The sequence below is a fragment of the Molossus molossus genome, unplaced genomic scaffold (genome assembly GCF_014108415.1).
Source record: "Molossus molossus isolate mMolMol1 unplaced genomic scaffold, mMolMol1.p scaffold_m16_p_5, whole genome shotgun sequence".
In the NCBI taxonomy this organism is placed as follows: domain Eukaryota; kingdom Metazoa; phylum Chordata; class Mammalia; order Chiroptera; family Molossidae; genus Molossus; species Molossus molossus.
In genome coordinates, this window is record NW_023425388.1 from 103,863,089 (window position 1) to 103,879,165 (window position 16,077).

The 16,077-nt window shown below is 35.8% G+C and overlaps 1 protein-coding gene across 1 annotated transcript in view; it reads left to right on the forward strand.

Annotated features, from left to right (window-relative positions):
• Positions 1-16,077, forward strand: part of ROBO1 (roundabout guidance receptor 1) — a 539,216-nt gene that overhangs the window by 178,790 nt on the left and 344,349 nt on the right. Inside the window, exon 2 of the mRNA XM_036243340.1 lies at positions 15,409-15,735. Within this exon, the coding sequence (XP_036099233.1) occupies positions 15,409-15,735 (327 nt within the window). The remainder of the gene's footprint in view (positions 1-15,408; positions 15,736-16,077) is intronic.

Genomic DNA, 16,077 nt, shown 5'->3' on the forward strand with positions numbered 1-16,077 from the left:
AGAACCCAGTCTGCCTACTTTAGTTAACTTTTGGTTCTTATTTCTTCTTTGACACTTCCCATATATACACATACTTCTTGGACTCTGAGCTTTTCAACATATGCAAGCCCCTCCCAGTTTGAAAACTCTAATCTTTCTAAGTCCTGAACAACTAGATTGTAAGTATTTGAAGGATAGGGTTGGTTCACTAACATTACAAGGTAATTATATATATTAAGGTATGAGGAGATCACATGTTCATGATGCCCAATACATGTCTGGAAGATACTAAGTGCTCAGTACTTAGTTCCGGCTACTTTTGTTCCCATTCTTAATAATATTGATGTCTGCTAAAATACTTCTCAACAGAAAATAACTTGAACTTCCTGTTTGGGTGAGGGGATAATAATAAGAGCATCAAGTGAAGAATAGATCTGAAAGATTTGAAATGCGAAGGCAGAGAAGCAGTGTCGCATGGCAAAGCCAAGAAAGGGACGCAGGCTCTGGAGCTCAAAGCCTTAAGTTTATTCTCAGTTCTCTATGATTATTTGGGAGACATTGTGAAATATTATGTGATTTTGTACAAGTATGATATATATACACCTCTATGAATTATTTGAGAGATAATTATACAAGTATTTGTTCCTCTGAGCTTTCAAAAATCCATCTAAAAAAGTAAAGCTGATTATCGTCATATTTCTTGGGAAGATTAGAACCTCTTCTAAGACCACATTGTTTATGTATCTCTGTGCCCGCTCAGAGATACCCTGAGCAGGCTAAGTTGTTCTTTAGTCTCTTCTTAAGTCTCTTTTACAGAAGATTTTCTTCCTAACCTCGTGTTTTTGGAGCTCAGAAAAAGTAGGTCCTTGTTCTGGCTACAGGGGATTTTCATTGTCAACTTCAATCAAGTGTTTTTAGTCTGTTGATTAGTTTTCCTTTGTTTGGAAAATGTGAGGATTGAGAAATTTATCTGTTCTTATTCCAGCTTTAACATGCTATATTAACCTCATTTTATGGATGAGGAAACTGACCTAGTAAATGAGGATGGAGAAGTAGAAGTTGACAGGCATAGGGAAAGAGCCTACGTTTTCTGATATGAATCCACTACCTTCTCTCCTCCTATCTGCCCTGTAGAACCAAAATATTTTTCTAGTTTTTTTGTACAGTAATTTGAGAGTTAAAATGAAAAACTGTGGTCTGTAAAGTTGATTCTTATGCAAGGTAAATTCTTAATACATTGTGCTGTTTTACAGCATGATTTAGTGGTGAAATGCCCAAATTCTGGAGCAGACTGCAGATATCTGAATCTCTGTTCCATCATTTAGTACCTATGAAATCTTGGACTAGTTACTTAATTTCTGTGCCTCAGTTTCCTCACCTGCAAACTATGGATAATAATAATGCTTACCTCAAAAGGTTTTGAGGATTGTGAGAATTGATACAGCTAATGAATTGAAGAGTAACTATATTTTAGCTATTTTTTTATTTGACATTTAAGACTAATGAGATAATTGTGAAAGTCTTAGTTGTTTTGAGAAAGCACCATTTGTTTTTACTAGCTCTTAAACACATCAATAGGCCTAAGTAACTACGACGAACTAACTCAAACCAAGCAATGGTGCTGTAGGTTATACATGGTGGCCGTTTAATCTTGACCAGCTGCTGTGCATTTTATGTTCCCTAAGAATATTGATTTGTGATCTCCTTTCAAACTAATTTCACATGGAAAATCCAGTTCTTGTAGCTCTGCAGAGCTTTTGGAGGTGTCAGTTTTGCAAAGAGGGATTGACATCTTTAATCTTGAAGGGCACAGAGTATTGCTTATCCACATGTGTATGACGGTAATAACTCAGAGAGAGATTGCAGTTAAGATGGTCTCTTGTGCATTATGGCTCAAAATTATAAGGGAAGTGGGAACTCTGGAAACTGACCTAAGCTTCACTGGCTATGGACGCAGACATGTAGTGTATCACCATGGTTAGATGAAGCGAAAACAAACAAAACACTAGAAATAGTAGTCTGTTTATCATTTGCCAATTGAAAATATATGAAGAGAATAGCCTGTAAAAATAATTAATTCCTTAAGTATTTTCTTTATCATTATTTATTCTGTCACTTGTATCCTTCTATAATCTCATTTTAGTCATGCATGTCTAAAATAATCATATTATATAAATGTTAGCCATCTATATTTAATCTTTTTAATACATGGTTATATTAAATACTATCATGGTTCTGTAATACGTAAGTAGGGAGACAATTCAGATAGTTGCAAACACACACTCTGGAGTCAAATGACCTGAGAGCACGGCTCGGATCTGTCATATTCAGCTCTGTGACCTTAGGCGAAGTCCCTGTCTGCTACCCTTCCATTTTCTCATCCACAAAACAGGTCGAATAATAACATTGCAGCAATTTTTTTGATAATTAAATGAGTTAATGTGTTTATAACACTTAGGAAAGTGTGTCATATATAGTAACTGCTTTGTAACTGCTCATATTAATCATAGCAGTTGAAATATTGAAAAGTAAAATTTCAGAATGCTCAGTAGTAGTACAGGAAATATGTATCATAATAAGTTCAACCTCTAATTCAGTGGCTTTCAAATATTAGTGCACATTAAAATCACCTTTTGTACCTGTAAAGTACCAGTTACAAGTCCTTATGCCCCAAGAGTAAGATTTAATAAGTCAGGGACCACTGGTTTTTAACCCCATCTCTGGTTTTTCCAAAGCAGAAAAGAAAATAATGAATATTTAGAAACGAGAGAGTACGCAGAAAGGTATAAAGGGGTATACCTTGCAGCACACTGCTTTCGTTTACATTTAATAGTAAAATTGTTTTTGAGAGGTTGTATTGCTGAATGTGTTATTCTATTTTGACATTCCGTACTTATATTTTAGACCATTTCGATGAGTCTGTATTAGCCTCTGAAAACACCTATATGCAATCTTAGGCAAACATGTAGTAAATAAAATACTTATTCTAAAAGAAAAGTACTTTTACTTTTTAAATGACCACATTATATATTTTCTAAAATTTACAGAACAAAAAAGCAACAACCACCTTACATCTCATTTCTATCTCAGTTCTTGTTTCACTGTTAGCAGAAAGCTAAAGAAATACCCATTACCTTAAGATATTCTACTGGTTATTGTAGGCTGTGTTTGAAAAATGCAAGTATATTTAATCATTTATTTTGGACTTAATTTTTTATTAATAGGAGGTCTCAGAATTGCTGAAATATGAAGGGAAAAATAATTTAAGGTTAAAAAAATTTTTTCCCTTGGTATCATAGACCAGAAATTACTTTGTAATGGTATTGAAGATAAGTAAAATAATTAGGTCTATTTGCTTCCTAAAGAGAAGAAGCAATTATACCTGTTAATCATTTTAAATCCATCCAGTCTTTGAACTCCTAGTGATTACACAGGGCATGACCGAGCAGCTATGAGCCTCAGGGTTTGTGGCCTCTATTCTTTTAATCTCATACAGATTTTCCACCTTTCCAGGAAAATTTGTTTTGTTAGAGGACATTTGCTTCTACTCATTCTATGTAACATGAGTATATTAGCTTCCACTAATTGTAGCTATGTTGCGTGCGGTTTTGCATACACAATTCTTTTTGATTTATTTACTGGCTGTTTATGTGTGCTCACAAAAATGTTTAATGTTTCCTAGAGGTATGTAAGTACCTATACATTGTTTAAGTGCATGCAATGTTGCTTGTGTATCATTCCCAATAACTTTGCATCTTCACTTTAATAGCTGAAAGAAACCCCAAAAATTTAAAAAGAGAGAGAGTGTCAGGTACTACTATTTGTTAGATATTTTGTTTGTTGTTTACACTCTTGTATCACTTGTAACTGACAGAGACAGTCCTGGTACAGTGTGACTACTTAGTACATGTTTGTTGAGTGAATATATGAATGCTGAAGATTTAGTAAAAGTTGAATTTTATTTTCTCCATCTTTTTCAAAAATTTGTGTTGGGCTCTTTTTTGCCACATCTACTGCTTGGATGAAGACCATTCTCAGCAATCAGACTGTCAACATTCCAAAAAGTATCAACATCACTCTGAAGGGACGCACAGATATTAAGAAGGGCCCAGAGGCACCCTACGGAGGGACTTCAGTCATCTCAGTGTAGAACTCGGAATCTTTGGAAGGAGAAAGAGGAGGCTCTGGCTTGACAAATGGCGGGGAAATAGAAAGGAGCCGGCTGCAGTTTGCACCATCCGCTGTCATGTAAAGAACGTGATCAAGGTGTTACACTGGGCTTCTGGTACAAGATGAAGTCTCTACGCTCACTTCCCCGTCAACCTTGTTATTCAGGAGAATGGGTCTCTTGTTGAAATCAAATGATCAAATTTCTTGGGTTAAAAATACATCCACAGGGTTCAGATGAGGTCAGACGTTGATTGTTCAGTATCTCAGGCCCACAAAGATGAGTTAATTCTTGACAGAAATGACATTGAAGTTGTATCAAATTCAGCTGCTTTAATTCAGCAAGCCACGACAGTCAAAAACAAGGGTATCAGAAAATTTGTGGGTGGTATCTATGTTTCTGAAAAAGGAACAGTTCAGCAGGCTGATGAATACGATCTAAGCTGTCCAGGTATAGAAACAGCATGATGCCTCAGACTTATTTGTGATATTTTAAAGATGCAATAAAAGCCATGTATCAGCCCTGGCCAGTTTGGCTCAGCGGTTAGAGCGTCGGCCTGCGGTCCTGAGAGACCCGGGTTCGGTTCCCGCTAAGGGCACGTAACTCGGTTGCAGTTTGTCCCTGGCCCTGGTTGGTCATGCGGGTGGCAACCACTTGATGTGTCCCTTTCACGTTGATGTTTCTCTCTCTCTCTCTCTCCCTCCCACTCTATTTTAACAAAAAATGGAAAAATGTCCTTGGGTGAGGATAAAAATAAATAAATAAATAAATAAATAAATAAATAAATAAATAAATAAATGCTATGTATTGAAAAACACATTTTGTTGGCTTTCACACTTCTAAAATAAAATATTTTATTATGAAAATAATATCAGAACATTGTGAAATACCTAGAAACTAGAGAAACTTAGAGAGAAGAAAATAAAAACTATACATTTTTAACAGTTCCTAAGAAATCAACACTTAAGATTCTTTTAAGATCATTTTTCTAGGCCTGTCTCTCTCAGTGCCTCTCTTTCTATCAGTTTATCTCTTCTGCTAGAATTGCCTAGCTTTTACCTGTTAATCCTTGTATTTTCAACACACATGATAGTGTGTATAGGTTTCCATATCCTTGGAATTAATTTTTAGGAGAACTCCCTACTTTGAATGGACCAAAAGTTTTGTATCTCCAATGGCTTCAGGTTTCTTTCCACTGGGGCTGTCTACTAACCAGAAGTAAGGATTGTTTTTACGTTCTCCTGAGCTGCCTCCAAGCATGGATGTTTGTTTTAAATGGGTTATGAATACATGTAGGGTCTCCCTTCATTTTCTTTTTCCAGTCTCTGATCATTCGTTCAGCACATGTTCATTGAGCACCTGCTGAGTGTAGGTGCTGTTGTAGGCGCTGGAGCTGTAGAAATATTTCAGTTGTGATCTATTTAGTGACTAAACAGCTGTATTTCAATATTATAAATGCTTTTTTTTTCTTTATTGATTTTTTTTTTTTAGGGAGAGAGAGAGGAAGAGACAGGAAAAGAGAGAAACGTCAATGAGAGAGAACATCGATTGGCTACCTCCTGCATACCCCACACTGGGTATTGGTTTCACAACCTGGGCATGTGCCCTGATGGCGAATCTTGATGCTTAACCACTGAGCCACACCGGCTGGGCAAATATTATAAATGCTTTCTAAACAAAACTGATACTATGGTCGTTTCCCTTTAAAATTAAACTACCATCAAAATAATGACTAAAAGTTTTATATTTTCCTTTAAAAGTTACATTAAAATGCAAAATGATAAAAGCACATAGGACTCACATTACCACAATTAAAAAAAACCAAAAACCAAAAACAAACCTCAGGAAAAAGTGATATCATACATCTATTCCAAAAGAAAAACGAGAGAGAGAGAGAGAGAGAGAGAGAGAGAGAGAGAGAGAGAGAGAGAGAAACAAATCTTAAATTGGAGTGCAAAAAAAGGAAAAAAAAAGCTTTATAATTAGGATAACTTTTTGGAGTTCTTACCTTTGTATCAAAAGTTGTATATGTTAATATTTTATGTATGGTAGATTTTCCCCTTTTGGCTCTACTACACATAGCTTTGTTTGAACTGATGAATGACTTACCCCTTCAGAAAATGAAGATTACTGAACAGATTTTAGGTTAACATTTGGAATGCCCTTTAGGTCTGCATGTCGTGTCACCGGATTAGAATCTGTCTCTCAGCATCCTTTGTCAAGGTGCTGCTTACAGTCTGGAAGGGCTGAATTAGAGATACAATGCGACAGAAGTGGGGGAGGTACCCAGGAGGTAAAGATGACAATTGACTAATGTGTAAATGAGTTTCTTTAAAAATTCTTGTTTGTGTCAGAAGTGCTGACTGGGTTTAAAATGAGTGAAGTTGACTGCATTCCTCTAGGGATTTCTCAGTAATCTTTTAAAAGGCTGTTTTTGGTATTTTCTTTTCCAAAAGTGTAACTGTCCTTAGACAACTATCCTTCAAATTGCTATTTCATACTTCATCTTGTAGACACCTAGATTCATAGGTTCTTTAAATATGTCTCAGGTATGACTACCTAATTCAAGAAGTAAAGTTGAAAGCTTTATTTTTAGTACTTTACTTGATTCTAGGTTGTTGATTCAATAAATTATATCTGTGATGTATAGATTCTGTGAAAATCTAATGCAACTCTTTAGAGAAAGAATTGACTTAAATACTTACTTTAAATAAAAAGTAAGATTAATTTTAGGAAAAAGATTTCCATTCAGACTTTTAAATTCAGGATGGAGGAAGTTTGTTGAGGAAGGTTTATGTGACATAGTTATAAGAGTATTTTTAAGTTGCCATTTCAACAAGGAAGTCTGCTCATGTTCTCTGTATTAAGGTTCTATTGGCTCAAATGTATAACCTTTTTTTCATATTTTTTCTACTATTTCCATATTATATATAAAGAAATTAAGTGTGCATTAATGTTTATTGCAATGCCATGTAATTTGTCCTGATATGTTGAAAGCCAATGTTAGGAGGAACTGTATTTCTATAGCAATAATAAAATTCATAAGCGCACCAACTACTCTTTTTCACAGTATAGAATATTGTCCAAATCTTCTGTTTTTGAAAAATGGTCCTAACATCTGAAAAAAGCTATTATATTATCATACCTGAACATTTTTGTCTATTAGGAATAAGCATTAGTAAATAAAGTGTTATTTGTGAAGTTTGATAACCTTAGTGTATTTACAGAGAGTTGCCTTGAAGTGTCATTCTGCAATTACAAACTTCATCTATATTCTGGCCACCCTGGGACTTTTTATTTACAATGAAAAGGAAGAAAAAGACAATACTACTATCCTCTTAGGAATATTTAAAAAGCATTAGTGTGTCTTTTAAATTTTGAAAGTCACACATTTGGTCAGTGGATTTATATGGGATATTTTCCACAAGGAACAGATATTTTCTGTCTCTCTCTCTCTCTCTCTCTCTCTCTCTCTCTATATATATATATATATACACACACACACATATATACATATGTGTGTGTATATATGTATACACACACACACATATATACACACATACATACACACATACACACACACACACACACATATATATTTTTTAATCCTCACTTGAGGATATTTTTCTATTTATCTTCAGATAGAGTGGGAAGGAGGGAAAGAGAGGGAGCGAGAAAGACACATCAATGTGAGAGAGACACATCGACTGGTTGTCTCCCGCACAACCCCAACCAGGGCTGGGGACGAATTGCAACCGAGGTACGTGCCCTTGACTGGAATCAAACCTGTGACTCATTGATCTGCAGGCTGATGCTCTAACCACTGAGTCAAAACAGCCAGGGCCAGATACTTTCTTAGATATGGCTTTAGAGAGAGTCAACCTCTGATGATTCTTAATCACAGTTCATTGGCTGGGCCAAGTGCTCTGGTTTTGCCTATTCAGGTATTATGAAAGATGTTTTACTTTGTAAATGAGAAATTATTTTGAGTTGAATCCTCAGCTAAAACAGGAGACTGGCTTAATTTGCAAATTTTCTTACAAATTAAGGAAAAAAGTAATTGATTCTTCATAAACAATAAGAAATCTAATGTAATTCCAGGAAAGTGGGGGGGGGGTGGTCATCCACAGGGTTCAGATGAGGTCATAAAGTCAAACAATAGTGCTTATGCCAACTTCCACATACTACATTAATGGCTCCAACCACTAGACAGTGTCATATTATTTTATGCATCAGGGATTATGCTAACCTATAAAGTAGAGATATTATTTTTATTCTCATTGTATACATGAAGAAACTCACATTCAAGTTCACATAGCTAACAATAGTAAAGTCTAGATTTGAACCCAGGCAGATGGAATCCGTTCACTGGATTCAGTAAGCATTCCCCACCAAATGCTACATTAGTTCATGTTTTTATTGGCCTATGTTATTTCTTCCTTCTGGAAATTAGTTTCTTCTACTACTGCCTGTCTTTGTATGGCTCTTATTTTTCAATATTATCCTTGTTAATATTTTTGTCTCCTATGGTGAATTGTGGGCTATAAAGGTCAGGAATGTTATTTCATATTTCTCAGTGTTGTCAATGCTCAGTAATTTTCTTAATACAATATAAGCACATAAGTAGGATAGTGAGATATGTACTTTAAGATATACAGATATTTTTGTTTGGCTGTTTACAGACAGTAAAAATCCTTCTATTTGATTGTTAATTGGAAATTTTACTAAAGGGCAGATAGGAAGCATGAACTCAGCTAAGCAGCGTCGACCAGCCTGTCCTGCTGGATTTGAGTGGGTGAGACCATTTCTACAGCTATTGCCCTGCTGGATTTTGAAATATTTGGGTCTCATGACAGAAGTCTCTTCTACTTGGAGTTGATATTATTAAAATCGGTGGAGGAGGGCCAGCAGTATTGTTTCTAAATCCCACTGTGTCACCGCCAGTCTTTCCCACATCTCGGAATACAGCCATATGATCTCAAATTCGAGAGCAACACCAAACGCCAGGGATTCACCCTAGAATGTCTGTATGGTCTGTTTTGGTAATCATTTTAGATGATGACAGATTCTGCCAGTGGCACTCAGTGGATTATTAAAATCATTCTAAATTTTGGCAAAAACACTCTCCCACCCAATCCTTAGGTAGAATTATTAGAAAAGAAAATGAGGATGAAACAGTACCTAAGGAAAAGGGCATAAATCATTCATCATGTAGTTGTCTTAACGCATTCTGATTCCCTTATATTTCTGTTCTCCATATAATTTCAGCTGAAATCACCTTGTTTTTCCGTAGACTGGTCTGTTCTCATACTTACTCCAGTGGGAAGTGTGAGCACTGGGAAATGAGTGTAACTCGGCGGAGAATACTTCGTCTACTCTCCGCACGATGAGTAATGAACTGGTGCTGTCTTCCTATTTTTAATAAATATCTCCTCGTAGGATGAAATTCTGACAGGAAAATTATAGGATTGGTGCCCACAGTAGGATTTATGTTAATAATTGGAGGCTGCCTGCTCCTTAAAATGTAAATGGGGTTTAAATACAAAGGTTAAGAGTTAGGACTCTTTAAAAAATATAGGTATTCTTTTACAAATATAGTTATGTTGTCAAGGCAAATATATATACCTCAGCCCTACCTTGCACAAATGCCACCAAATTGTCTGTTAATACTCATTGTATATCTGTCAACTACTTCCCGAACCTGTTCCTCTTTGCTTCTAGCAATTTTGTAAGCATTTTTTTGTGCTGCAAGAAGTTTTGTATATGATATAAATGGACATTTTAATCATTTTAGGTTTTCTAATATTACCTATCAAAGAGTATGAAAATAAATTTATATCGAGACAAGACTTCGTTAATAAAATAAATACTGTTTCACTCAATGTACTATGAAGAAACAGACTTAAAAACATAAATATACATAAACCTGAGATAAATTTTACTGCCATGCTAGAAAACAAGATTAAAATCATATATATGAAAAAAGCATAAAATTATATACGTGTGTGTGTTTTACATACCTCAACAGAATGTCAACATGATCAGTCTCTTATATGGTTAGTTGCTTTTATTTCTGTAAATGTGATGTCTTAAAGGGAGGAACATTTTACATCCAACTAGGAGTTTGGTTTCCTCATCATAAATCTCATATGACTTTGATATATTTCTTTGAAATACTTAGCACTTATGTGTTTATCTTTTTCCAGCTGTGGTCCTGTAAATATTTAGATATTTCAGTCATTTGTGTTTATATTTTATCTTCCAACCAGGCAGTTGTTGAAGGAATCCTGCCATGCGCTTTCCCCTGACGCTGGCGTGGCCTGGGGTCAGTCCTGTCATATTCCCAAGGTTCTGCCAGGAGTCTTGCCAAGGGCGGCTGACATTATCATCCTAGCTCTTGTTAAGGCTTCACTCCATGGGTCTCTTTCTTCTTATCCTCTCTTAAGCTTCCTAGAAGCTGGTTTTGCAAATATAATATAAATATTATATCTTATTACATGAAAAAAGACCCAAATTAGCATAATTAGAATGGTGATGGTCAGGTGGCTTATAAAACTCAGAATTTATGATTGAAGGGAGAATGCTTTTCATGAAAAATGAGTCAGTAACATCGTGGAAAGATTTGTGACAGTGGAGGTGGACCCCTCTTCTAGGGAGGAAGACGGCAGTCATTATACTCTTTGAACATTCATATATGCTCTTCCTTTTGGGTCCTGGTGTAACTCCCTCAAAGTCCTCTGAGAAAGTGAGTCACAATTATTGATAGAAGTTGGGTGATTTTTTCCATTAAAGTATGTTGGTGGAAAAATTTGGGGAACCAGTGATACTGAATTTTAGTCATGCACACAGTTTATAGGAATTGAAGTTCTCAGAATATTAAAAACTTATAATATATGAATATTTGCTTAAAATGCAAGATTGTGTTTGGGAAAGATGACAGAATATAAGGAAAAATTTATATCCCCAATTATTTATCATGAAGGTCTGTACTGAGTTAATCGGCTATGAAATCGGTTGATTTACAAGTAGATAGTTATGAGTGCATGAGAAAAGAACAGCACTTGTCATCAGGATTGCTTCTTGCTGTTTCTATTATCTACATTTTAAAAAGAAGTAATCAGAATTAACACTTCCAGTGTTGGGAACAAGAATGGAAAAGTGTGTTTCTCTATAGATTTTAACATATGAATCCTAGCAGTATTTCTGGAATAGTTGGAAAAACTGAGGGTTTTGAATTTCATTAGGACTGAATCCCAGTACTGCCTCCTTCTAGCTGAATGACGGCTAAGATCTCAGTTCCCCCATATGGACACCAGAAATAACAACACCTACCCCATAAAGATGTTATTATGATAAAGGAGATGATGGATAATTAATATCAGTTTTCTTTATTCATTTTTTTCTACTCAGACTTGATAATAAAGAAAAATTTATTATAGATTTTATAGCAATGATGATTGCCATTTATAATTTTTATTATTGAGGTTGACCAATTACTCATAAATATCACTCAGGAATTGGAAAGTTTCTTTCCTGAAGGTTAAACCTTATGAGAAATGTTATTTTTATTTTTTGTTATGATTTGCAAAGTTATTGGCTCTACACTCAAGTAACTCATTTTTTGCTAACCTTATTCATTCTATTCATTATTGTATGGTAACAAGGTATTTTTTTTTAAGTCTGTTTGTTAGAAGCAAAGGTCAGTGGGGATGTCCTATAAAGATAAAAATAAAGAGTTCAATGGCCAAATTAGTTTGAGAAATGCTGTATATTATACTTTTCTTTTGGCTAACCATAATGTGTATTAGCAAAACTAACTAGACCCCAATAACAGCAACTCTTCTTTTGAGAGATATCTATTAACAATCAGAAGAAAGAATATTCCAAAGAGCATTTTGGAAAATTTAACCTTTATTAGAATACTGCTCTACAAAAATCATGGTGAAAACCCGGGCCTCAGTTATTCCCCGAAGTTCTTCTGGCTGCGCCCAGCTATAAGGGACTGTAGGTTAGGCATAGAGTCTTGAGCTCTCCCAAATTTAGTGGAGTTAGGGTGATCTCCAGGTTCTACAAATAGCTGTTACTTCCTCTATACAATCTCCCTAGATGGTTTTATTCTCTTCCATGGTTTCAGTCTCCAGCTTGATTCTCATCTACAGTTCCAGCTGAGATTTCTTTTCTGAGGTCAGATTTGGATATTCAGTTGGCAACTTGACATCTTCATTTGAATATTCTGGAAGTACTTCAAAGACTTAATGTTTCATACTGAATAAATCTTCTCTTGTTCTTCTTTTAACCAAACTCCACTCTTTTATTCTCTACCTTCATTGAGACTGTCCTTCACCCATTGCTCAGATCAGAAAATTGGGATCTCCCTGCCCTCCGCTTCTCCATCCTGAACATTGCTAATTTCCATCGCCCTCACATTGCCAATGTGGGGATCCTGATGGTACTGTGACTAAATATCTCTAGATTCTTCCCTTGTCTGTCAATATCCAAGTCCAAGATTCAGAATTTATTGCTTGAGGAGTATAAAAGTGTCCAAATGAACCCTTCCTCTCTTGTCCTGCTACAGTACAGGTTTTATACTAGTGAGCTCTTTAAAATCAAACTTGATCATGCAGTCCCTTGCTTAAAATATTTAAATGTCCTCTTTGGCTTCATTCAGGTTCCAGAACTTCGGCTCGATGTACAAATCCCGTCATGTTACTGCTTCTAGTGATGTCTTCAGGCACATGGTTTTAATCTCTGACATGAACCTTAGACTGAGGACATACTCACCTACCTGCAGATCCTATAAGTGTACTCTATTGTTTTGTCACTTTGCCTCTAAGTGAAATTATCTGCTTTCTTTTCTTCCTGACTTTTTCCAAGACTCAAGTTTCATGTCTCAGGAAGCCTTCTCTCCTTGCTCAGTAGTCTTACTTGTCCTTTCTTTGTGTTTTCATAGCAATCCATGCACCCCAATTTCTGATCTGAAATGGACTTTCAGAATTTAAAATAAAATTTGCTTAAGCTGAATATATATTAACCTCAGCAGTTAACCATAATTAACATAAAACTTTCATAATTATAACCAAAGCAATGGCCAGTACTGTATTATAATGCTTTATTTTTGAGGTTTTATAGCACTTATCATTGAATAATTTAAAATCTAATTTAAATTTAATTTGACTTCAATATATGAGAGAGTATGAATTCCTAAGTTGTTTTTTTTCCCTCATGTGCTGGTTTCTTTCCTCCTCTTTTAGGGCCTGGTTTCATTTGAAGAACTTATGCTGTATACCATGCACCAAACTAAAGCTATTTGTCAGTATTTCAGTCTATAAAACTATAGCTTATTATATGTATTTTGTTTTGTGGTAGATATAAGCAAATAATAGATGTTTTAGTTTTATCATTCATTTATTGATTTCATTAAGAAAAAATATGAATTGCATTAATTAAAAATTAAAGCTATAAATAAACTCTATGTAGAATTTACAGTCCAGTGAAGGTTAAATAGTATGCATATTGGTTACAGTTAAAAAAATAAAATCTTTTACAGTCTCTTTATAAAATGCATGGTTATTAAACTTAACATCATTCCACTCAAAAAGTCTTTCCTGTCATTACTTTATTCATTTTTTATTCATTCAGCACACTTATTGATTACCTGTAGTATGCTTCAGCACTATGCCAAGTGTAAGAGAAGCAGTTGTGAGCAGGATTGGACCCACAGATCTTACAGAGTAATGGAAAAGACAGACAACATTGAAAGCATCAAACAAATAAATTTAAGATGTAATTCTGATCATTCTTACCAAGGGTAGCTGTATGGTGTTATTGAAGTTTATAAAAGGAGTATTTAATTTTTGTTGTAAAGATCAGGGAGACAAGAGATTTGAAAGAAGAGTGGCTATAAACCAGGGAAAGGTCATTTCGAGCTCAGCCCCTGTGGCAGGCATGGGCCTGTGAAGGCAGAAACTCAGAGTATTTGTGGAGCTGACTGAAGGCTGGGGTGAAGCAAGGGGAGAAAGGAAGGGAACAGGGAGTCTGGAGAGCGAGACAGGGGCTTGAACACTCTCCTTGTTAAGGACTTTATCTTAAGAGCAATGAGTTTATTTTAAGAGCCATTGAAATAGAGGAGGACCCAGATTGTATTTACACTTCAGAGCCTTCATCTGGCTACACTGAAGTGCAGCTATTGAAGAGCCTTCCTGAGTCCCGGTGGGAATTGCTGGCTTGATCTGGGGTGGTAGCTGATTGGTAGAGATGGAGATGAGTAGATTGATAGAGAAATTTGGGGGAGGGCTGGGGACAGAGAGGGGGCATCGAGGAAGACAGGGCTTTATTCTCATTGTTTGTTGAGATTGAAGCTCTAGATGAGAACCAGGTTTGGAGAACAATGAAATTAAGCCTTGGGCTTTTGAATTTGAGAAACCTCGAAGATGTTAAGATTAAATCTATCCATGGCAGAAATAAGGTGGGAATATTGCAAACATGAAACTTGATCCCCGTTTATTATCTCATTGAGATTATTATCTCATTGAGAAAATAAGGTACAGACACAAAATAGTTTCAGGACTTCAATTATTGAGTAAGAATAAAGTATAGAATGTGGCCCTTCACCCAATATCCTTCTTCATTTAATTGTATATTAATTATTTCAACTCAATTATTTAACATTTCATCTTTCAAGTCTATTAAAATATCAACATAATGGAGAGTAATGAACTTAATAGTAAAAACTCTGAAAAATATATCTATCTATATATATTCTTATATTGAGAAAGATATAAAGGTTTCTATACAGAAAAGTTTCACCATATGTTTGAATAGAAATGTTCATTGGTATATAGTATATGTTTTGTTAACGTGCTGATTGATGTTAGTTGAAAAGGAAATTCCAGGAAGTCATGCCAGTTTTTGTAATACCCAACAATTTTCTAACATGTTCCTCTACAAAAACAGGTACCACGTACATGGTACTAACAGAGTCAGAGGTTCTGAAAGGGTCTGTGGACCAGAGATTTGAAGAGCAGGCAGGGTTTGTACAGGCAGAGTGTAAGCAAGAGCACTTTCTAAGTGGAGGTCAAAAGGATTTAGGAATTGGAAGGTGATGTCAAGGTGGACACCAGAAGGATTAGTGTGTGAAGAAGGCAGGAGGAGTGAGCCTCTATTACACAGTTTTTAAGCAACCGTGCTAATGCCCAGGCTTTTGAAATAAGACTTTTATTGTTTTCAAGTGATAATATGAAGCTATTTTGTCATTTCTTCAGGCTCCCGTCTTCGTCAGGAAGATTTTCCACCTCGCATTGTTGAACACCCTTCAGACCTAATTGTCTCAAAAGGAGAACCTGCCACTTTGAACTGTAAAGCTGAGGGCCGCCCCACACCAACTATTGAATGGTACAAAGGGGGGGAGAGAGTGGAGACGGACAAGGATGACCCTCGCTCACACCGAATGTTGCTGCCAAGTGGATCTTTATTTTTCTTACGAATTGTACATGGACGAAAAAGTAGGCCAGATGAAGGGGTCTACATCTGTGTAGCAAGGAATTACCTCGGAGAAGCTGTGAGCCACAACGCATCGCTGGAAGTAGCTAGTAAGTAAAATGGGCTTCTGCGACTCCCGGGAGGAGGGATGGCGGGGCGGGACCATTGGCTTGATGGTGGCAGTAAAAAATCAAACCTGTATTACAGGCTTTCCTTGACGGAAATCTCCAGCTTTCTATGTGAATACAAACCACTCTGAGTTTTCTCTAGTGTTTCTCATTCTTGCTGGTTATTCAAGCTTCATAGGGATCTATACATAGGTGTTTAAATATTTTACTTTTTTGATTTGGAGCTGTTTTCTGTTGACTGTTTTACTGAGATTGATTTATTCCCCTTCACTGTTGCTTTCAAATATATTGAATATAAGTATGTTTTTGTGGAAGAATAGTGTG